Source organism: Ictidomys tridecemlineatus, chromosome 8 (genome assembly GCF_052094955.1).
Source record: "Ictidomys tridecemlineatus isolate mIctTri1 chromosome 8, mIctTri1.hap1, whole genome shotgun sequence".
Taxonomy (NCBI): Eukaryota; Metazoa; Chordata; class Mammalia; order Rodentia; family Sciuridae; genus Ictidomys; species Ictidomys tridecemlineatus.
Genome location: NC_135484.1, coordinates 107,871,779 through 107,894,847, shown reverse-complemented (window position 1 = coordinate 107,894,847; position 23,069 = coordinate 107,871,779). Strand labels below are relative to the sequence as shown.

General features: G+C 37.5%; 3 protein-coding genes across 9 annotated transcripts in view; 1 reads left to right on the top strand and 2 right to left on the bottom strand.

Annotated features, from left to right (window-relative positions):
- The window catches only part of Xpo5 (exportin 5), a 45,931-nt gene extending 40,442 nt beyond the window's left edge, over positions 1–5,489 (bottom strand). The window contains exons 1-5 of one of the 3 annotated variants that reach the window (XM_078019957.1): positions 5,184–5,489; positions 3,743–3,864; positions 2,366–2,438; positions 461–598; positions 165–347 (exon numbers count right to left, since the gene is read on the bottom strand). In XM_078019957.1, the coding sequence (XP_077876083.1) occupies positions 165–347; positions 461–598; positions 2,366–2,438; positions 3,743–3,864; positions 5,184–5,288 (621 nt within the window). In that variant the 5' untranslated portion in view covers positions 5,289–5,489. Of the gene's footprint in view, positions 1–164; positions 348–460; positions 599–2,365; positions 2,439–3,742; positions 3,865–4,446; positions 4,580–5,183 lie in introns of those variants that run through there. The other 2 variants (XM_078019955.1, XM_078019956.1) reach the window with 2 other exon arrangements.
- Positions 5,490–5,545: 56 nt separating this feature from the next.
- The window catches only part of Polh (DNA polymerase eta), a 36,688-nt gene continuing 19,164 nt past the window's right edge, over positions 5,546–23,069 (top strand). Inside the window, exons 1-6 of one of the 5 annotated variants that reach the window (XM_078019958.1) lie at positions 5,547–5,781; positions 5,882–6,029; positions 10,834–10,975; positions 11,521–11,655; positions 14,438–14,655; positions 21,773–21,942. In XM_078019958.1, the coding sequence (XP_077876084.1) occupies positions 10,839–10,975; positions 11,521–11,655; positions 14,438–14,655; positions 21,773–21,942 (660 nt within the window). In that variant the 5' untranslated portion in view covers positions 5,547–5,781; positions 5,882–6,029; positions 10,834–10,838. Of the gene's footprint in view, positions 6,030–10,833; positions 10,976–11,520; positions 11,656–14,437; positions 14,656–21,772; positions 21,943–23,069 lie in introns of all 5 variants that reach the window. The other 4 variants (XM_021721867.3, XM_078019959.1, XM_021721866.3 and 1 more) reach the window with 4 other exon arrangements.
- Gtpbp2 (GTP binding protein 2) overlaps positions 9,296–23,069 on the bottom strand; it is a 40,781-nt gene continuing 27,007 nt past the window's right edge. Inside the window, exon 12 of the mRNA XM_078019960.1 lies at positions 9,296–22,839. Coding sequence (XP_077876086.1) covers positions 22,759–22,839 — 81 coding nt within the window. The 3' untranslated portion in view covers positions 9,296–22,758. The remainder of the gene's footprint in view (positions 22,840–23,069) is intronic.

Genomic DNA, 23,069 nt, shown 5'->3' with positions numbered 1-23,069 from the left:
GTCGATTTTTGAGAAAATTTGTTCTACTTTCTCGTGTTATCCAGTTTTTTGCCCATGAAATGTCCTTTCCTTTTGCTGAACTAGACGCCCTAGTAACTTGCCTAAAGAGAATTTTAATCAATAAAAGGGAAAATAGGACTAATGTAGGGTGGAAAATTCCTTACCATTTGCTGGTATTTATTTACATTTTCCTGAAGTGTGTTAAGTAGAAAACTGAAGATCCTTTCCATTTTCTGGGTTAATGTTTGCTGGATATCCCTTCTTCTTTGAGAAGGAAGTGTCTGAAAGGTCACTACATCCTCTGCCAGTCTCAAAAGGATAAACATCACTAATTCTGTTTGTGTTTCCTATACCAACAGAAATAAGGTAGTTAAAACTAAAGCACCTTATTCAATATAGGTATGCCCAAAGGCTATTTCCAAGACCAAGCATGCAGAGCTGACACAGCTGCACTCCTTACCCCTAGTCTAGAGAGAGTCTCCAACTCCATTAGCATGTCAGGCCAGTGCTGTGGCCACTCTCGTTTGATCATCTCTACCATAATTCGAGACAGAACATCTTTAATGTGATTCTCCTCTTCCAAAATGTTCAATGTTCCCTGAAAAAAGACAAGAGGTTTGCAAGACTGAATTCTAGTCAAAAAACAAAAGCAAAACCAAAACAAAACTGGGCCATGAGAGTATACAAAACCCATCAACAGGTCTGTTTTAAAATTAAACAGAACCAACAAACCTGTTCTCCTTGTCTGAGTCATTTGTCCTTCATTCTCACCCATCATTCTTCCCATTTAAACTTAAGTGTGGGTTGCATTAGCTAATAAGGTGGCTGTCACAGGGCCAAGAAAACATCACTGTTCTAAGGAAAGTCACAAGTTGCTTCATTTTTTAATGAGGGTCAGGGTGGAAGAGTTTAGAAATAAGGTGTATACTTGAGAGGTTGATAAAAATGGGAGGGTATGGAAGAGCAATTGACTGTTTTTCCTATAATCCTAGTATTAGAAAATATAGAAAAATTATTATTGGTATGAAGTTTGATGTCAAAACTAATGAATTATGACTTTGTCTCCCCAGAATGAACAAAATAGCTGAATTAATTCATGTTTTGTTTTGTTTTTTAGTACTAGGGATTAAACCAGGGATGATCTACCACTGAGCTATATTGCCAGCCTTTTTAGTTTTGAGATGGGGTCTAGCTAAGTTGCCGAAGTTGGACTTAAACTTGCAATCCAACAGCCTACTTCAGTGAGTGGGATTTTAGGTATATGCCTCCACACCGGTCTAAATTAAAAAATTTGAAGGAGGGCTGGAGTGGTGGCTCAGTGGTAGAGTGCACGACTAGCATGCATGAGGCACTGGGTTCGATCCTCAGCACCACATAAAAACAAACTAATGTATCCAACTTAAGATACATAAATAAATAAATATTTGGGGCTGGGAATGTGGCTCAGTTGGTAGCGCGCTCGCCTGGCATGCGTGCGGCCTGGGTTCGATCCTCAGCACCACATACCAACAAAGATGTTGTGTCCGCCGAGAACTAGAAAATAAATATTAAAAATTCTCTCTCTCTCAAAAAAAAAAATTTTTTTTGAAGGACATTTTTTTCCCCATTAATGTCATAAAAGGGGAGGGGTAGGAATTATTTCATACCCTTTGTTTAAAAAAAAGAAAAAGCTGGGCATGATGCTACACACCCATAATTCCAGTGATGCAAGAAGCTGAGGCAGGAAGATCACAACTTTGAGGCCAGCCTCAGCAACTTAGTTAAGACCCTCAGCAAGTTAGCAAGACCCTGTCTCAAAACAAAAAAATATAAAAAAACAACTGGGAATGTAGCTCAGCAGTTCAAATGCCCTTGGATCCAAATCCCCAGTACCATAAACCCCCACACCAAAAAAAAAAAAAGAATAAAAGGCTATGGGGCTGGGGTTGTAGCTCAGTGGTAGAGCGCTCACCTAACCTAGCATGTGCGAGGTGCTGGGTTCGATCCTCAGCACTACATAAAAATAAAATAAAGGTATTGGGTTTAACTACAACTATTTTGAAACAAATTCTATCTACATGTTTTTCATCACTAGTATCACATCATGGTTGAATTTGGATGGAAGGAAACAAAGTAGAGAGTGTTTCAGTCCCACTTAGATTTAACATTATTCATCCATTTGTTTACCTTCTTTGCTTTGTCTTTATAATTTTAAAAAAGAAGTCAAAATAAGGGTGATTAATTAAATCTAGTAAGATAAATGTGATGAATTACCATTTTTGTGATGCCTGCAGGTAATCGTTAACATTCTACTATTTGAACCAGTAAATTTTTATATGAACATTGTGTAAAAGAAATTACGTTTTCCCACCCATCCTTTCCTTACATTTGCGATCAGCTCCATGACACTGTTCTTCAGATAGACCTTCTCTAATCGAGACATGCTGTTCCACCGAAACCTGGCCACCAAAATGCATAAAATAAACAGAACCTTATTAGGAGTCTTCACAAAAGAATAACTTTGATTCCTGCATTCAATTATGCTGGAGATTTCATCAAATTTTATTTTGATTTTTGTGTCCTTCAGAGAATGGACAAAAACAGCCCACAATTAACCAAAATATAATAGAAAAAGTCTTGGGAAAAGGTTTTATTCATGCTGTGGTCCATTAATTAGAATCCTAACAGGATGTGTGCCACAAATTAGCTTTTTCCCAAGATTTTATTGATAGGCCAAAAGAAACTACCCATCTAGAGCAACTCTAACAAAATATTTGCTTCTCAGAAAATATAATTTTGAGCTTGGCATGGTGGTGAATGCCTGTAATCTCTGTGGTTTGGGAGGCTGAGGCAGGAGGACAGCAAGTTCAAAACCAGCCTCAGCAACTTAGCAAGGCCCTAAGCAATTCAGAAAGACCCTGTCTGTAAATACAATACAAAAAAAGGCTGGGGATGCGGTTCAGTGGTTAAGTTTCCCTGGGTCAATTCACAATAACTGCCTCCCCACAAAAGAAAATATAATCTTGATATTACTACTTCTCTTATGTTGGTTTATAGTACAATTATTGTACAAATTTATAGTACAATTTCAGAAACTGGCTAAGTCTTTTTTTTTTTTTTTTTTTTAGAGGGAGAGAGAGAGAGAACTTTAATATTTATTTTTCAGTATTTGGCGGACACAGCATCTTTGTCTGTACGTGGTGCTGAGGATCGAACCCGGGCCGTATGCATGCCAGGCGAGCAAGCTACCACTTGAGCCACATCCCCAGCCCCTAGCTAAGTCTTAAAAGCTAACTCTTCAGATAGGTGTTGAAGGTAGGAGACACAAGTTAGGAGAGAGGTTTTCGGTTATCCTCATACAATCCTATTTTGCATGTGCCAAAGTAAACAAATAAACAAATGAATGAATGACCAAAAAAAGACATTGTCTAATCAGAGATTTATTTACCTACCTACTGAATTATTCTACAAAGGCCTTGAGATCTGCTAGCATATACTAAGAGTTCAATAAATGTAGACAAATGGAGTAGTAGCTATCAACTAATGCTTGTTGAATGCTTTGTATGTACCACACCTTTTACACAGATGAAGAAACTCAAGAGGAAAAAGGTTAAAAGTCCTAAATGAGTGCTCCTGAGAATGTTGTGGCAATCATTCTTTTCTTCCTGGGGATTGCTCTTTTCTACTGTCTAAAAAGCATCTATAGTATAAGAAAGACTTGCTTTCTCACAGACTTTAGTGGCAATGACCAAGAGCTCCTTACTTGACAACATGTTCCAGGATTTGAAGACCAAAATGTCTGATGATGGCAATTTGTGTTTTCTCAGCCAACCTCAAGCCACAGGGGACACAGATAGGGCACTTTTCTTTAAATTCTTCACAAAACTGAAAGAAGAAAAGTTAGTATTTCTTTTGGGAGGTCAAAGAGGATAGGGACCAAAAAATATTAAAAACTCCAAAATTAGCTGCTTTTTAAAGTTGCAAAAACCTATATAGATATCATACTAAAAGAATAAACTAGATTGATATTACATTAATAAAGAACTGGTAAAACATTCCTTCTACTTTGATGGTTCTAGATTTGCCATGCTGTGGTCAACAGTAGCCTAAGTCCGAAAAGAAACTACCTAAAGGGATAAAAAATTGTTAAGAGATACACTCTTAGGGACAGAACGACAATTTCTAGAATTTGCTTTAAAAACTTGGGGGGGGAGGGAGGTATAAAGAGAAGGGTGGCAAAATCCATATCCCAGCTGAATTAGATGATAGGCACATAAAGATCACTATAGTATTCTAATTTTAAAATATTTCCTAATAAAAAACAAAACTCAAATAATTCTGATTCCAAACCCTGTGGCATACATATAGTAAAGTTTCCTCCAAGGGGTGCTCATTCTGAGAAGTTATATGATCTAAAACATGTATGAGTACTTTCTCCTAAACAGTCATTTCTCACAGCTTACATACATTGTTTAATGGAGCTCTATTGTATTAGCATCACCGTTTGTGTCAGCTTCCAAATTGCAACACTTGAATCAGTCTCCTGAGCAGAGCATCCGGATCTCAAGAAAACTGCTTTCAGGAAACCAAAAAGGCCTTGTAAAAATGCAAAGCAAGTGGTATAAGTTCATCTTTGCGCAAAATAGCCTATGAATACCACACACTAGAAAATATGGGAGGACTGGGAGAATAAGACCAGAAATGCCCAACACAGATGGGACAGTGAGATAAATGTAAGGCTCTAATATAAGTAAAGGGCATTCGGGGAGACTGGCGGTCGATTAGGAAAGGTCAGGTGAGCGGGTTAGCAGGAAGACCATAAAGATTGAAGGTGGCGTGGGGGCGGAATCTGCACGTGCGCCTCGGGAAAGCCAGGGATATGGGGATTGAAGGTTGAATATGAGTCCGTGGCGAAGGAGTCCTGGTGCATCAAGAGTAAAAAGTGAGGAAGGAAGAAGACAAGGACAGTGAGACGTGGAGGCTGGGATAAGAAGCGACTAGAGTCCGAGGCGCAGGGCAAGCGCGCGAGTGCAGAAGCGGGGGTGGAAGACCTGAGCTGGGCCGCGAGGGGAAGGCCCTCGGGAGTTGGAAGGGAGTTCCAGAGGCCTCGTGGGCTGGAGACAACCTGATTTAGGGGCCGCACCGGGGCGGCCAGTCTAGGGGAGGGTCTCAGGGCGGGCCCAGGACGCTGGGACCCCAGCTACCTTGAGGGCTTCCAGCCGGTAGCGCTGGGTGGAGCTGGGGTCCATCATGACGGTCACCGCTTTCACCAGCTGCTCGCACAGAGCGTTCACTTGATCCATCGCCATGGCTAACGCCACGCGCCGCGAGCGCACACTACGGCCGTCCCGGGAGCACGAGGCACGGACCGCTCCCTTCGCGGGACCACACGTTGGAACCGGGCCGCGGCGGGCTGGGAGGGTGGGAAGCGGGAGGAGGAACGTGAGCAGCAGAATGTACAGCCGGGGAGGACCAGGCGCTGCGCACGCTCCCGATCTGCCACTGCGCACGCGCCCACGGAAGTGGCGGCTCTCTTGTGACGGTTGCTCCTGGGGGGTGGAGCGAGAGACGGAAGGACCCTGCTGCGCAGGCGCCTCAACGGCCCCTTGAGTCGCGCGCGCTGTCGGACTTTAGTCGGCTGGGTTAACAGACTAACGCGAAGCCCTTTGGGAGATTCTTTGGGATTTCTGCGCCTATTCTTCATCGTCACGGGAAATAAATCGCGAAACCGACTGGCCTGCTCTAGACCTCTTCGTTTTCCATCCAGCGGACACTGATCTCCCGCAACCGTGGCTTCCGTTGGCAAGTTTTTTTTTTTTGTTTTGTTTTTGGTACGGGGGATTGAACTCATTGTACTCGACCACTGAGCCACATCCCCAGCCCTATTTTGTATTTTACTCAGAGACAGGTACTGAGCTGCTTAGCACCTCGCCATTACTGAGGCTGGCCTTGAAGTCGCGATTCTCCTGTCTCAGCCTTCCGAACTGCTGGGATTATAGGCGTGTGCCTCCGCACCCGACCCGTTGGCAGTTTTGCCAAGTGTCGCCTTGGTAAGAATATTTAGAACCGTGCGGTGTCGATGTTCAGACTTTTCACGTTGCTTTGGCTATTGGTTTTATGATTTGACTGATGACTCATTGCCCTGAAATTATGTGAAAAAGAAAACATGCCAACTGAGAGAAAAGACCGCGAGATTGCCTCTAAGGAGATTTTTCTTGTAGGAAAAAAATGATACTTTCCCGTATGCCTCTTAAATCTTCCCCTTCATTTGAGCTCTTTTCCTGGATGTGTTACTGCTCGATCAGCTACAAACTTGTTTTATGTAGATTGGGATAAATCAAGATAGTAAAGATTGAATATTCCTGCAGTTTGGTAATTTGCCGAATGCTGTATCTTATTTCAAAGTAGTATAATCCTTATCTGAAAGCAGGGTTTTGCTAGAATTGTGTTCATTTCCATCTTTGCAAAACTCTTGCTTTTTTCCAGTAAATACGTAAATTAGAAACCTCTATTGATTTACTATCTGTCAGTCTGAATATTTTTGTGTGTGTGATTTTTGTGCTTGGCAAATGTTTGCTGTCCTTTAAATCACTGCTGCTTCTTTCACTTTTGGTGTTTGTATTTAATATGGTGCTTACCCTGCATAGTCGTTGTCCTTTGTGACAATGCATTTACTATTTTCTGGCATTATCTGTTTTAGTACTGCAGAAAAGCCACTTCAGAAGAAAGGAATTTCTGGCATGTTGTGGTTTTTAACTTATGAATGTTTAAACTATCACATTCTGTTTTAGGCGAGTGGTAGATTGGAATTTACAAGTTATTCCTTGAATATTCTGATTTTCTTAAATATGTGTTTTCTTTCCACTAGCCATCCAGCTTTGTAGTTGCATGGTACTTTTTTTCAAGGTGAAGATTAATTTTTTTATTCTAATTAGTTATACATGTCAGTAGAATGCACTTTGATACATCATATGTAGATGCAATATAATTTCTCATTCTTCTGGTTGTATTTGAGGTAGAAGCCCACTTGTGATATAGTTATAAATACACATAGGGTAACAAGTCTGACTAATTCTACTATCCTTCCTACCTCCATACCCCCTCCCTCCCTTCACTCTCCTCTACCTAAACTAAAGTAACTCTATTCTTCCCCAGCCCCCCACCCCTTATTGTGAATTAGCATCCCATATCAGAGAAAACATTCAGTCTTTGGATTGGCTTATTTTGCTAAGCATGATATTCTCCAGCTCCATCCATTTACTGGCAAATGGCCTAATTTTATTCTTTAAGGCTGAGTAATATTCCATGTACATATGAATCTCACATTTTTCTTCATCCATTCATCTGTTAAGCACACATTAGATTGATTCCATAGTTTAGCTATTTGTGAATTGAGCTGCTATATACAATGATGTGGCTGAATTGCTGTAATATGCTGATTTTAAGTTCTTTGGGTATAAACTGGGGAGGGAGATAGCTGGGTAAAATCTTGGTTCCATTCCAAGTTTTTTTGAGGCATCTCCATACTTCTTTCCATAATGGGTTGCACCATTTTGCAGTCCCACCAGCAATGTATGAATGTACCTTTTCTCCTATATCCTTGTCAACATTTATTGTTACTTGTGTTCTTGATAATTGCCATTCTGACTGGGATGAGATGAAATCTTAGAGGAGTTTTGATTTGCATTTCTCTAATTGCTAAAGATGTTGAACAATTTTTTGTGTATTTGTTGATCGATTGCATTCTTTGAAATGTGTATTGAGTTCTTTTGCCCATTTTTTGATTGGGTTACTTGTTTTTTTGTGTGTTTTTTGAGTTCTTTATATATCTTAGAGATTAATGCTCTATTGGAGGTGCATGTGGTAAAGATTTTGTCCTATTCTGTAGGCTCTCTATTCACGTGATTCATTGTTAATTTTTAAAAACCTTTTTAGAATACAGTTGGGTGCTTACTCAACTGTATAACCTGTTTCTCATATTTAAATCATGCTTTTCTGGTGTTTCTGTAAATACCTTATTTACATTAGACTATTTGTTCCCAGCTCTGCTGTATATTAGAATTATCTGTAGGGCTTTTAAAAATCATGATTCCTAAATTGTATCTATACTAATTACATTAGGATGTCTAGTAGTCAAGAGTGTCAGATTTGAGAATAGTTAAAGCTTCCCAGGTGATTCCAATATAAGCAAAATTTGGGAGCTGCAGATGATATTCCTTCTACTAATATTGCTAACAACGTTAAATAAACAGTTAAATAACATTAGTATTCACTCTTTTTTTAAAAAAATTATTAGTTATTGATGGTCCTTTACCTGTTTATATGTGGTGCTGATAATTGAACCCAGTGCCTCACACATGCTAGGCAAGTGCTCTACCACTGAGCCACAACCCCAGCTCCTAATGTCCACTCTTAAATATGTAAAGTTATTTTTCTACTACTCATACCTTTGTCCATGAAGTGTGGTCAAAAATTTGCATGAATAGAAAAATCATCATTAGAACACTACAAAGTAATTGTTGTAGGTGGGATCCACTGATAGTTTGCTCAGTGGTTGAAAGTATAAAGAAAAACAGAATATTTACATGGTATCAAAGTATCTTCTTCCAAGATAGTTATTAGTTACAAAAGGAAAAATAGTAACTTTACAGGAGAAACCTGATATACACCATCTTATCATGGTTAACATCACCAGTAAGAAGATATATTGACAGCATAACCTCTCTTCCATGTGATGCACTGAGAAAAGATCATCGCTTTTTGATATTCTCGCCAAAAATGCATGATCTCAATCATGAGAAAATGTTAGACAAACACAAATTGACATTCTCAAAACAACTAGCCAGCTGGGCTGGGGTTGTAACTCAGTGGTAGAGTGCTTGCCTAGGCACTGAGTTTGATACTTAGCACCAAATAAAATTATATATATAAAAAAATAACTAGCCAGTACTCATCAAAAGGTTTATGGTTGTGCTGAGCTCAGTGGCCTGTAATCCCAGCGGCTCAGCTCAGAGGCCAAGACAGGTGGAGCGTAGGTTCAAAGTCAGCCTCAGCAACAGCGAGGCACTAAGCAATAGAGTCTAAATAAATAAAAAAATATATATAAAATAGTTGCAGGGTACCTTTTTTCAAGGTGAAGGTTAATTTTTTTATTCTAATTAGTTATACATGTCAGTAGAATGTATTTTGATACATCAAATATAGATGCAGTATAATTTCTCATTCTTCTGGTTTTACGTGATGAAACCCACTGGTGGTATAGTTATATTTTCACATAGGGTATGTTTGCTGCCCTGTCTCTAAATAAAATACAAAATAGGGCTGAGAATGTGGCTCAGTAGTTGAGTGTCCCTGAGTTCAATCCCCAGTACTAAAAAACAAAAAAAGCATTAAGGAAGAGTAGAATAGGAGATGTGATGACTAAATGCACTGTAAGATCTATATTGCATCCTGAAACAACAACAACAAAAAAAAGACATTGGTGGAAATACCAGTGAAATCCAAATAAGTACGTAGTTGAGTTAGTGTTTTTACTTTTCATTTTGAGACAGGGCCTCACTAAATTGTCTAGCTGGCCTCCAATTTGTGATCCTCCTACCTCAGCCTTCCCAGTAGCTGGTATTACAGGTGTGTGCCACTGTGTTCAGCTGAGTTGGTGGTTAAGTAGTGTTTGTTTTTTAATTTTGATAATAGTGCTAAGTAAAATGTTGACACTAGAGGAAACAGTGTGAAAGAACCCTACTATTTTTGTACATTTCTGTAAGTCTAAAAGTATTTTGAAATAAAAACTTTAAAAAATTTACACAAGGGCTGGGGCCATAGCTCAGAGGTAGAGCACCCGCCTCGTACGTGTGAGGCACTGGGTTCAATCCTCAGCACCACATAAAAATGAATAAAGATATTGTGTCCAACTACAACTAAAAAATATTTTTTAAAAAAAATTTACACGAATGCTATGATGTTATACAGTTGTCCCTCAGTATCCACAAGAGGATTGATTCCAAGACATGCTCCCTCTCCATTCCTTGGCCAAGATACCAAAATCTACTGATGCTGGAGATTGGACCCACGGTCTACAGAATATTAGGCAAATGCTCTTACCACTGAGCAACACCCAGAGTCCCTCCCAAATACTTTAAATCATCTCTAGATTCCTTATAATCCCTAACACAATGTAAGTATTGTACCATAATGCTTAGAGAATTATAGGAATAAAGTTTGTACATGTTCACTACACATTTCTTTCCCCAGAGTATTGGCTGATGTGGGACACTCAAGATATTGAGGACTGGCTATATATACATGTTCTCCTTTTCTTTTCCCTAAACTTATACTTCAGATCTGTCTGTCAACTAGATCACTGTTGCCTTTTTTCTTAAGTGACATATACTATGGTTTTAATTTGCATTTCCCCGTGACTAAGGATGCTAAGTCCATTTTTATGCATCTATTGGCTATTTTGTGTCTTGGTGAAATGTTCAGTGAAATGTTTTGAAGAAGAGTGTTTTTAAAGCTTTTACTATTACTTTCATAAAATTGTACTAATTTATTCTCATGCCAGCAATATATGAAAATGCATTTCCTTTATTCTAATTCCCATACCTCCTGTGCCTATTCCTATTAAATTTTTAATCATTCTTGCTTGTGATCATGAAATATTTTTCCCTGTTTTTTTTCTTAGAATTATTGTAGTGACTTATGAAGCTTATGCATTTGGGGTCACTAGAAACATGGGCAGATGATACTAAACATGTAGGTAGATTGATGGTAACTTACCAATAAAGGAATGGAAATATAGTTTGCCCTGACATTTTAAATTAGATATCTTTCTGTTCATAAATCGTTGTCTTACAGAAAAAATGACTACAGGACAGGATCGAGTGGTTGCTCTGGTGGACATGGACTGTTTTTTTGTTCAAGTGGAGCAGCGACAAAATCCTCATTTAAGGAATAAACCCTGTGCAGTCGTACAGTACAAATCATGGAAAGGTGGTGGGTATGTATCATTGTTACTTTTTTCTTTTTTTAATTTTTTTTTTAGTTGTAGTTGGACACAATACAATTCTTTTATTTATTTATTTTTATGTGGTGCTGAGGATCGAACCCAGCATCTTGCACATGCTAGGTGAGCGCTCAACCACTGAGCCACAACCCCAGCCCCTTGTTACTATTTTTTTTAAATATTCATTTTTTTAATTGTAGTTGGATACAATACCTTTATTTCACTTATTATTTTTTATGTAGTGCTGAGGATCAAACTCAGGGTCTCACATGTGTAAGGCGAGCGCTCTACTGCTCAGCCTCAGCCCCAGCCCCTTGTTACTGGTTTTTAATCTATAGACATATAACAGTGCTGTGATAGGTCTTATTTTTGAGGTTTCTGAACTGCTATGTTTGGTGAAAGAGTGGTGACACCTGTGATCAAAACATTTCTTCTAATTTTATGTATTCATAGTATATTCCTGTTAAGTGTCATTGTTTTTGCTTGTGATCATGTAATTTTTTTGTTGTTGTTTCCTTTTTTTTTTTTTTAAACCTTAGAATAATTGCAGTGAGTTACGAAGCTCGTGCATTTGGGGTTACTAGAAACATGTGGGCAGATGATGCTAAGAAGTTATGTCCAGATCTTCTACTGGCACAAGTTCGTGAGTCTCGTGGGAAAGCTAACCTCACCAAGTAAGAAAAAAGGTTGTTTAAAGGGACATAGAGGAATTGGAAATAATATTTCAGGATGATTAGAACTGGTGTGTGTCCCCCCTCCCCCCACCCTGTACTGTAGATTGAACCCAGTGGCACTGTACCACTGAGCTATATCCCCAGCCCTTTTTATTTTTTGAGACAGAGTCTCCCTAAGTTCTTTAGGCTGGCCTCAAACTTGTGATCTTTCTGCCTCAGGTTTCCAAATCTCTGAGATTATGGATGTGAGCCACTGCACCCAACTTGTGTTTAAATTTGTTTTGTGTAAATAATATCTGAAAAAAGTTTCCTGTGGTTAGCATCTTGTCTCTGAATGAAAATAGATTTTGATATTGTATATTATTAATAGTTCAGAACCATTATTACTTAAAATAGTTGCTGTCTTTTGATACCCATTTCATTCCTTTAATTATTTAAAAACTGTTTTATTATAATTAAAACTTACTACCAATTCCTATATTATTGGCCAAAAGTCCAAAGTGTTTGAAGTGATTAGCAGGCCTATAAACCTAATAGCTTTTCCAAGAAAGGCTGGGTCAGACTTGATATTTTAGTGCAATTTCTAGAATTGTTGAGTTTTTTTTTTTTATTATTATTACTTGCCGGAAAACCAACTGAAAGGAGACTACTATCTTGTTGTTGTTTTATTTATATATATATATATAAATATAAAATATATATATATAATTTATATATATTTTATATTTTTATTTACATATTTTAGTTGTTGATTGATCTTTATTTATTTACATGTGCTGAGACCCAAACCCAGTGCTTTACACATGCCAGGCAAATGCAGCACCACTGAGCCACAGCCCTAGTCCCACTATCTTGTTTTTTAATTGAGCTATCTTTCCCAGAGTTTAGACCTTTAGCTTAAACAAGGGTTAGGCCCAAGCCCCCAACCATTATAATAATCTTAATAACTAATAGATATTGAATATTTTTCATATTCCAGGCACTGAGTTAAGTTCTTTATAGGTGAAATCTCTTTTAAATTTCATTTATAAAGTAGGCGCTAGTATTACTTTGTGTTGACAGGTAAGGGATCAGGTTTAGAGAAGTTAAATAATTTTAAGTTCACCTACATAAGTAGAAGATTGAGGGTTCACATCTATTATTTCAAGTTTTAGTAACCACATTCTCACAGTATATTATAGTTATTGTACAACATGATATAGATAGGGATCATACTCTGACTTGGAATCTGACATATTCTGAATTCACCTATGAATTAGAAGTCTGAAGGTAGAATCGCCTGCTAACCCCACCACATTCACATCAGAGTTATTGCCTGAAAAGAAGAATGATTTGATTGAAGAGTAGTACTTTAACACTACAGCAGAATTAATTCAGCTAAAGCTATTAAATTACATTGAATAGAATTTTATGCTGATGTACAAAGTGTAATTTCCTTGAAATATGCATTGTTGACTTCAAAGTGTAATTTGGAAAAGCCACATTCCACCAAATTTAAATGTGATCATTTACTTTTGAAATTTATCAAGTAATGAGAAATGGCCAATTTAAAAGTTTAGGAGAAAGATCTGTACAGATCAGAGAGTTAATAAGAACTGAAATTTTAAAAATATTTTGATTTGTTGTGTGGTACTGGAGATTAAACCCAAGAGTGTTTGAGCTTAATTATGTTCCCCCAGCCTTTATGATGTATATTTTTTTCTTTTAGTACTGGGGATTGAACCATTGAGCAATATCCCCATATTTCCCAGTCCTTTCTTTTTTTGTGGTGGGGTAGTTACCAGGGAATTGAACTCAGGGGCACTGACCACTGAGCCACATCTCCAGCCTTATTTTGTATTTTACTTAGAGACAAGGTCTCACTGAGATGCTTTGTGCCTCAGCCTCCTGAGTTACTGGGATTATAGACATTCACTACTGTGCCTGCTCCTTTCTTAGACAGGGTCTTGCTGAGTTTCTGAGGCTGGCCTTGAACTTGCAATTCTCCAGCCTCAACCTCTTGAGTTGCTGGGATTACAAGTGAGTTCCACTATACCCAGCTGCTTATGGTTTAAATAGAAGATATATGATGAATTTGATATCCCCTTTGGAAGGTTGTCTGTCTCCCAGATGCATCACCAGATTCAAGACACTTACCTTTAACTTGATAATTTGAATGTTAGTATTTGCAGAAGTGATTTTAGTTAGAAATGCTATCCTAAGAAGGACCAGCTACTCTAGTATGTTCAGTTTAATTTTCCCTGTAGGTTACCTCTTATTTGAAGACAGAATTAGAAGCAAAAGACTTCATGAAATATGTGAAAATAATAAAAGAAATAGATGATTGTAGTAAAATATTTTCTACTGTGAGCCATTTTTTCCTTTTTAAAGAGATCCTTGTAATGTAGAAAAGTACATGCTTATATATATACATACATATATATTTAGTTGTAGATGGACATAATACCTTTATTTCATTTATTTACTTTTATGTGGTGCTAAGGATTGAACCTGGTGCCTCACACATGCTAGGCAAGTTCTTTACCACTGAGCCACAACCCCAGCCCTAAGTTTGTGCTTTCTATCTTGGTTTGCACAAAAAAATGTTTACCTCCATGGTTCTTCTTTTTCTTTTCTTCTGTCGTGCGCCTGCCATTGACTCCATTTAGTTGGGTTACTGTTTATTCTTTGTTAAGCCAGTTGTCTCTTTATTATATTCATTTTGAGAGGGAGAGGATGGGCCTTGACAGTCTCCAGGTCACCTCTATTTATTGTCTACACATATGATCCTTATACTTTTTAGGTACCGGGAAGCCAGTGTTGAAGTGATGGAGGTAATGTCTCGTTTTGCTGTGATTGAACGTGCTAGCATCGATGAAGCTTATGTAGATCTGACCAGTGCTGTACAAGAGAAACTGCAAAAGCTACAAGGTCATCCTATCTCAGCTGATTTGTTGCCAACCACTTACATTGAAGGTTTGCCCCAAGATCTTACAACAACTAAAGAGACTGTTCAGAAAGGTACTTTCATAGCATCATTATTGCTTCTGCTTCCTGCCTTTGGAACCTGCTTTGCTTGGTCATGCTGATTCTTCTTGGAATGATTGAAAGGAAATCAAATATATCCTGAATGAACTACAAGGACTCGTGTGGAAGGATATACAAATTCTCTTATCTTTCCAGGTATATGCGTGTTGAGACGCTGGAAAATTACATGAAAATAAATACTTCCTTAGATAAAACTAAGATGGGTTAGTGTTACTAATAGAAGGCTGACTGAGCACTTCCTTCATCTTCAAGTTAATTTATATTATTATAACTTAGTTTCTTGGTTTCTTGATTTGTAAGCAGGGTGAATTTTTGTTTTGTTTTGCCCCTTGTTACTGAGGATTGAACCCAAGAGTGCTTTACCATTGAACTACCTACCCAGCCCTTTTTTATTTTGAGATAGGGTCTCACTAAGTTGCTGAGGCTGACTTTGAACTTGGGATCCTCTTACCTCAGCCTCCCAGATTGCTGAAATTATAGGTGTACACCACTGCACCTAGTCAAGGTGAGCTCTTTTAGGAGAGACCTCCAAGTATAGGAAGTTGAGCCATTCAAACTTCTAATCAATTTCTATCACTTTATCATCAGTGGTGTGCAATGTTGTTCTTGTTTTACTTTACTACTTTTCTCCTTTGTAGTGTTTACCCTGTTCCCACCCCAGTGATGTATTTGATACATCTTAGATATGTGTATACCTTAATAAATTATACAGTATCATTTTATGTATATACTTTTTAATTACAAGATGATAATGTACTATTATAGATTTCATTTTTAAAAATTTTTTCTTTCAGTGGTGATTTTATTAATGTTATTCATATGGCTGTATTTATAGGTAATTGGTGGCTTTTACCTACAGCATAATCCATGGTGTGGATCCACCATGTTTACAGACCCCTCTCTCTAGTGATAATTCATTGGTTGTTCCAGAGACCCTAATGTTAGTATAATGAATGTCCTTACCCTCTTTAGACCTATGTAAAAGTATCTCTGGGGAATGTTTGCAGGAGTGGACTAAGAAATCATAGGGTATACACATAAACCTAGTATCACCAAGTACTGCCAGAATACTGCCCAGCATCACTGTCACAGTTTACATTCCCCTTGGCGCATTACAAGAGTCCTGTTTCCCTCATATTGTCCCCAATAACTCGTATTGTTTTGTTTCCTTCATGTTGTTACCAGTAATGTTTTAAAATATTTGCTAAAGTGGTAACTATGAAGTGCTATTTTGTGTATTTTGTTTTGCTTTAATAAACACTTCTGTGATTACTTATTGAGTTTTGAGCATCTCTTCATGTACTTGTTAGTCAACTGAGTTGCTAATTTTGTGATTTGTTTGCTTTTTTTTATTGAATTTCCTGCCATTTATTTAGTTTTCGATTTGCAAGAGGTCCTTGTATATCCTAGTTATTAGTCTCTTGCCCATTTTTGACATTGCATATATCCTCTACCAAGTTTGTCATCCATGTATTAATTTTATTTATGCTATACTTTGTTAAAACAAAAATTTTTAAGTCTGTCAATTCTTCATGTTATGATTTATGCATTTTGAATCTCATTTCAGAAATCATTTCTATCAGAATTTTACAAAGGCTTTCTCTGCTTTTTCTTTTGTTTGCCTTATAGTTATTTTTAGTTTAACTTTTTTAAGATGGGAGACTCCTTAATTCTTCTTAGAGTAAGCAAGTTTTTCCAACATTTATTTCTCAATTCATTATTAACTTTCTATATATGATTGAGCTTTATTCTGAAGTATTTCATTAGCTTGTATGCTGCTGCACCAGGAACATATTTATTTTTATTACTGATGTCTAATAGTATGTCTCAATATTTGATAAGAATTCTCTCTGCTTTGATTTTCAAAATTAACTTAGCTATTTATGCCACTTTATTGTTCAGAATGAATTTTAAAATATGCAAGTTGAACTCCTCAAAACATCTTTATTGAATTTACATTTTTAGATAAGTTTTTATTTTTTTTTTTTTATATTCTATGGTGCTGGGGTCAAACCCTAGTATAACATTTCAGTAAAGTTATACATTTTATAATAATCAGACCAGGGTAATTGGCATATATTTTACTTCAGTCGTTTATCAGTTTTGTTTCAGGAACATTCGCTAGCTATTTTGAAATATAAAATCAATTATATAGTTATACTGTGCTATAGAATGATGAAGTTATTCTTTCCAACCAACTGTACCCTGGACCCATTAACTGTCCTTTCTCCATGCATTTCTTCTGTACTCTTCTGAGTCTCTGGTAACCACTGTTCTGCTTTCTACTTCTTAATATCTTTCCACTTCTTTTTAGCATTTACATATTACTAACAACATGTGATATTTGTCTTTTTGTAACTACTTAGTTCACTTAACATAATGTCCTCCAGGCACATTTATGTTGCCACAAAGAATATCTTTAGCAACTATCTATCTCAAGATACTCTTCAGTTTATTTAGATGCTTTATTGTATTAACTTTCACATTTAGATATATGATGGTGTGCATATAGTGTGAGTAGGGATCAAGATTCTTTTATTATTATGAATATCTATTACATCTTTACTAAGGCTTAACTCTTCTATAAATGTCTTGTGCATTCATTTGTTATATTCCTAGATGACTGAAAGTTTTTACTGCTATTGCAATTTTGTACATTTTCTATTATATTTTCTACTTGGCTGTTGATGTGTAAGGAAATGATAAAAAGTTTTTGGATTTTTTTTTTTTGGTACTGGGGATTGAACCCAGTGTTGCTTAATCCCTGAGCCACATCCCCAATCCTTTTTATTTTTTATTTTGAGACAGGGTTTTGCTAAGTTGCTTAGGGCCTCACTAAGTTTCTGAGGCTGGCCTTGGACTTGCAATCATCCTGCCTCAGCCTTCTGAGTCACTGGAATTACAGGTATATGCCACCATGCCCAGCTGATAAATGATTTTTTTTAATATTTATTTTTTTAGTTATAGTTTTATATATAATACCTTTATTTTACTTATTTTTATGTGGTGCTGAGGATTGAACCCAGGGTCTCACATGTGCTAGGCGAGCACTTTACCACCGAGCCACAACCCCAGCCCCATGATAAATTTTATATATATATATATATATATAAATAAAAATTTATTGTTTTAGTTGTAGATGGACACAATACCTTTATTTATGTGGTGCTGAGCATCAAACCCAGTGCCTCACACGTGCTAGTCAAGTGTTTTACCACTGAGCCCCAGCCCCAAATGATTTTTTTTTTTTTTTGGCGGTGCTAGGGATTGAACCCAGGGCCTTGTGCATGCAAGGCAAATACTCTACCAATTGAACTATATCTCCAGCCTCTAAGTGATTTTTTTTAAATATTTATTTCTTAGTTGTAGTTGGACACAATACCTTTATTTTTTAATTTATTTTTATGTGGTGCTGAGGATCAAACCCATGGTCTCGTGTGCGTTAAGCGAGCACTCTACCACTGAGCCACAACCCCAGCGCCCCCCACCCCGCAAGTGATTTTTTTAAATAAGTTCATCTTTATTTACCTCATCTAACAAAAACTTGAGAAATACTCTGTATGAAGTGCTTTAATAAAGTTCACATAAAAGTTAAAAATGTTTTCTTAGACTAGAATAAAATTAGGACAATAAAACCTCAAAGTTTGTGGTACATTAGACTATGATAATTTTAGATTCTAGATCTAAGAATTTGCATAACGGTATTTTATTTTTTTAGTCAGATGATGCAAATAGAATTCAGTTGGATTTCCCAGGGCAAAGAATTCTGTACCAGGAGGCTTTTCAGGGGTGTCTGTATCTTTTTTACTAGACATTTTCTAGTTTTTTTTTTTTAAGTTCTAGTTGGTAAATATATTTATTTTTATGTGGCTCTAAGGATCGAATCCAGTACCTCTCACATGCAAGGCAAGTGCTCTACCACTGAGCCACAGCCCCAGCGTAGTACTTTTGATATTAGCTATAGTTGCAATACCTTTCATTTGTAACATAGTTTGTATGTTTGTTTTTTACTTTTTTTAACCTTTATTTTATTTATTTTTATGTGGTGCTGAGGATCGAACCCAGGGCCTTGCGTATGCTAGGTGTGCGCTCTACCGCTGAGCCACAACCCCAGCCCTGTAATAGTTTTGAACTACTATTTTGTAATATAATTTTTATTCAGAAGAGCTCTTTTCATTAAAACCTTTGAATGTTGAACATTAACCAAAAGGAAACTAGGCACAAATCTGTGGCAAGTTAACTTGTTGGGGGAACTGTAAGGCAATCTGTTATTATTTGAAGAAACAGTACAGATTTCTGTAGAAAAAGCTCTTGGAGTTACAATGGTGAGTGAATGTTCCAGAGGTTGTGTGTTTTAAGATATGAGAAATCACAACTACTTGGGAGGCTGAGGCAGGAGAATCAAATTCAAGGCCAGCCTGGGTATCTTAGCCAGACCCTGTCTCAAAAAATTTTAAAAGAGGGTGTGGCTGTGGGTGTAAATTAAGGTAGAGGATCTGGTAAGTGCATGAAAGGCCCCAGATTCAATCCATAATACCAACAAGGAAAATATAAAAAAGAAATCTGAATCAAATAGTGTGAGTTGCAGTGGATATACGAGATTTTTAAGTAGGCCTGGATGGCTTCAAAATGGGAAACAATAAAAAGGAGGCATTATTTGTATTTTAACCCTATATTAGAAATGGGTGGTTGGTTGGAAGAATCTCTGAGGTGGAAGATACAGATTTTTAGGTTTTCTTTTTTGTGTATGTGGGGAGAGGGTGTACTTGGGTGTGAATCCAGGTCTTCACAAGTTATGTCTCCAGCCCTTTAAAATTTTTTATTTGAAACATGGTCTGCCCAGGCTTGCCTTGAACTTTCCTTCATCTTCCTACCTCAGCCTGCCACATACCTGGGATTACAGTACGTGCTACTATACCTGATAAATTTGCTTTTAGGGCTGGGAATATAGCTCAGTTGGTAGTGTGCTTGACTTGCACGCACAAGGCCCTGGGTTCAATTCCCAGCACTGCCAAAAAAAAAAAAAAATTGCTTTTAGTTTAGTTTGAAGTTCTGTATAATAAAAATTTCAAGAAGTTATTCTGTAGGGAGGTAGAGATAAGGGATTAGAATTTATGCGTGTTTGCAATAGAAAGATGTGCATGTACTCATAAGCAAGTTGAACCATAAGACAGTTATGAGTTTACCAAAAGGAAATGTGTGTACAAAGAAGAGAATGTAGTTCAGTATTCATGATTATGGGAAATATCTTACAATCCAATTTACAACTATTTATAATTCACAGGCATGAAAGAACTAGATACATACTAAATATGGACTTACTGGTTTAAGAAGGCAGTAATAAGGTAGGAACAAGGCAAGAAAATATACTTAAAGTACTTGGAGGGGCTAGAAGTATAGCCCAGTGATAGAGTGCAAGCTTAGCATGTACAAAACCCTGTGTTTGATCCCCATACCACATTTAAAGGAAAAAAAAAGTATCTTAGAGGGGCTGCGATTGTAGCTTAGTGGTGGAGCACTTGCCTAGCATGTGTGAGGCACTGGGTTGGTCCTCAGCACCACATAAAAAGAAATAAATAAATGAAATAAAGGTATTATGTCCATCTACAACTAAAAAATTAAAATATATATAAAAAAGTATCTTGCAGCAGTAAATGTTCACATATAGAGAGATGAGGAAGATGAGCATGTTGAAAGATAGCTATTAATGATTGTCGAATTCTTCGCAACTAAAACACTCAGGGTCACTCCAGGTGAACTGGGCTGTACGAAATAATCAGACAAGAGACAGAGATAAGAGATACCTTTTTCTCTGGGGTCCTGTGACAGCTTCTCAGACCTTAAGGCCCACTGAAAGAGAGAGGGCCAGCACCTGCTGAACTCTTTTATTGAGGAGAAGCCATTCAAATGAGGCCAGGGGTCAGGTTTCAGGAGTCTAGCAGTGATGTCTGCTGTCAGCAGGTTGACTGACACCTAGAAAGGCCACACCCAAAGGCAGAGCAAGAGAAGGGGACACACTAAGGATGTTTCCATGGAACATTCTATCTCAAACAGGGCAAAGGGGTACTATCACAAAGGAACAGGTGAGCATAGCTCAATCTATGGGGTGACACGCCTACATCTAAAGACGCATTCTCAACCTCGGGGACCTGGGCAATGTCACTATGTAGTATTCTCTGCTCAGGGAAGGAGAATGTGAATCATTCAGAATGGCTGCCTCCTACAAATGACTACTCCTTTCACTTTGCTGGCATGTCGCAAGAAAACCTTACATATATATAAATTATCTGAAATCCAAACATTTCTGCATGAAATACTGCAATTGAAAATAGTCACATATTGCTTCAGGATGTGGATATGTTCAGAGAAATGCATGGTTGAGTGATATCATTGTTGTTTAAACATCATAGGATGTACTTATACAAACCTAGATTGTAGCCATGCTTAATAGTGCACACCTATGATCCCAGCAACTTAGGAGGCTGAAGCAGGAAGATCACAAGTTTGAGGCTAGTCACAACAACTTAGACCCTGTCTGAAAAAAATTAAGAGGGCTCAGCACAGTGGCACACACCTGTAATCCCAGCAACTCTGGAGGCTGAGGTAGGGAGATGGTAAGTTTGAGAACTGCCTCAGCAACTTAGCAAGGCTCTGTCTCAAAATAAAAAATAGAAAGGGCTGGGGATATAGCTCAGTGACAAAGCATGCTTCTGGGTTCAATTCCAAGTTCCTAACAACAACAAAACCTAGATTGTATATAGGATATATGGTATGTGTATAGTTTATTGACTGAATGTTATAATTGCCCATGACTGAAAATAGCATTTTTTATTATTTTTTAATTGTCTAAATGTAGGCTGGGAACTGTGGCATATTCCTGTAATCCCAGCTATGCAGGAGGCTAAGGCAAGAGGATGGCACGTTAGAGGCTAGCCTTGGCAATGTGGCAACATTCTCAAAAAAATAAAAAGGGGAGGGGTGGGGACTCAGTTTGTAGAGTGCTTGCCTTGCATGCAAAAGCCTTGGGTTCAATAGTATCATACACACATAAAAACAAAATATCTAAAAGTGACTTCATTTTTCCCCCCAGAGGAAATACGAAAACAAGGCTTACTTCAGTGGCTGGATTCTCTTCAGATTGATGACATCACATCTCCAGACCTACAGCTCACTGTGGGGGCAGTGATTGTGGAGGAAATGAGAGCAGCCATAGAAATGCAAACTGGTTTTCAGTGCTCAGCTGGAATTTCACACAATAAGGTGAAAGTGAATCATAGATTTCAAAGAAAAACTATTTATTTATTTGGTACTGGGGATTAAACCCAGAAGTCCTTTACCACTGAGTGAGTTATATCCCTTACCCTTCTTATTTTTTGTTTTTTAGAACAGGGTCTCACTAAATTACTTAGGGCTTTGCTTATGTTGTTGAGGCTGGCCTCAAACTTGAGATCCTCCTGCCTCAGCTGCCTGAGCTCGATATCTTCAGTTGAGTACAGCCAGGATAGATATGAGTGGGATATTTAAATTCTTACCCATATATTTTGGAATGAGTTTTTATGTAAAATTCTTGTTGAGGCCCAAATAAAAGTATATTAAGTATATTTTAATGGTAATTTACATTGCATTTATGTTTAATTAAAGCAAGGTAAAAAATTATAGAAAAATGCTTACTTATAAAATTATATCTAAAGTGGTTTCTTAATGACTGAGCTATCTTTGGAAGGGAGGAGGCTAGTCTTGAACTTTTATGTATAAAACTATTTTAGGGGCTGGGGATGTGGCTCCAGCGGTAGCTCGCTCGCACATGCGTGCGGCCTGGGTTCGATCCTCAGCACCACATACAAACAAAGATGTTGTGCCCGCTGATAACTAAAAAATAAATATTGAAATTCTCTCTCTCCCTCTCTGCCTCTCTCTACCTCTCTCTCTCTTTAAAAAAAAAGAAAAACTATTTTATTTTTCACTTGTCAAACATTTTTCTATTATCTCATTTTCTTGGGGGAGTTGCTTGGGAATGTTATACTTTTGCCTATCTCCCCTTTTATAATAGGAATGATAAGGAGCTGGGGATGTGGCTCAAGCGGTAGCGCGCTTGCCTGGCATGTGCGCGGCCCTGGGTTCGATCCTCAGCACCACGTACAAATAAAGATGTTGTGCCTGCCAAAAAATAAATAAATGAATGAATATTTTAAAAAAATAGGAATTATAAGATAAATCCAATAGTAAAACTTTATTAATTTGGACCACTATTTTAATTTAGGGAACACAGGCAATTCTCAATAATCCAGGGGCCGAATAACTAATTTTCTGATGAACTATGAGTAAAGTATAGTGAGAGCATAGACTTTCATACCCTTCTGACCAAGACTCAATAGTTGGGCAGTGGT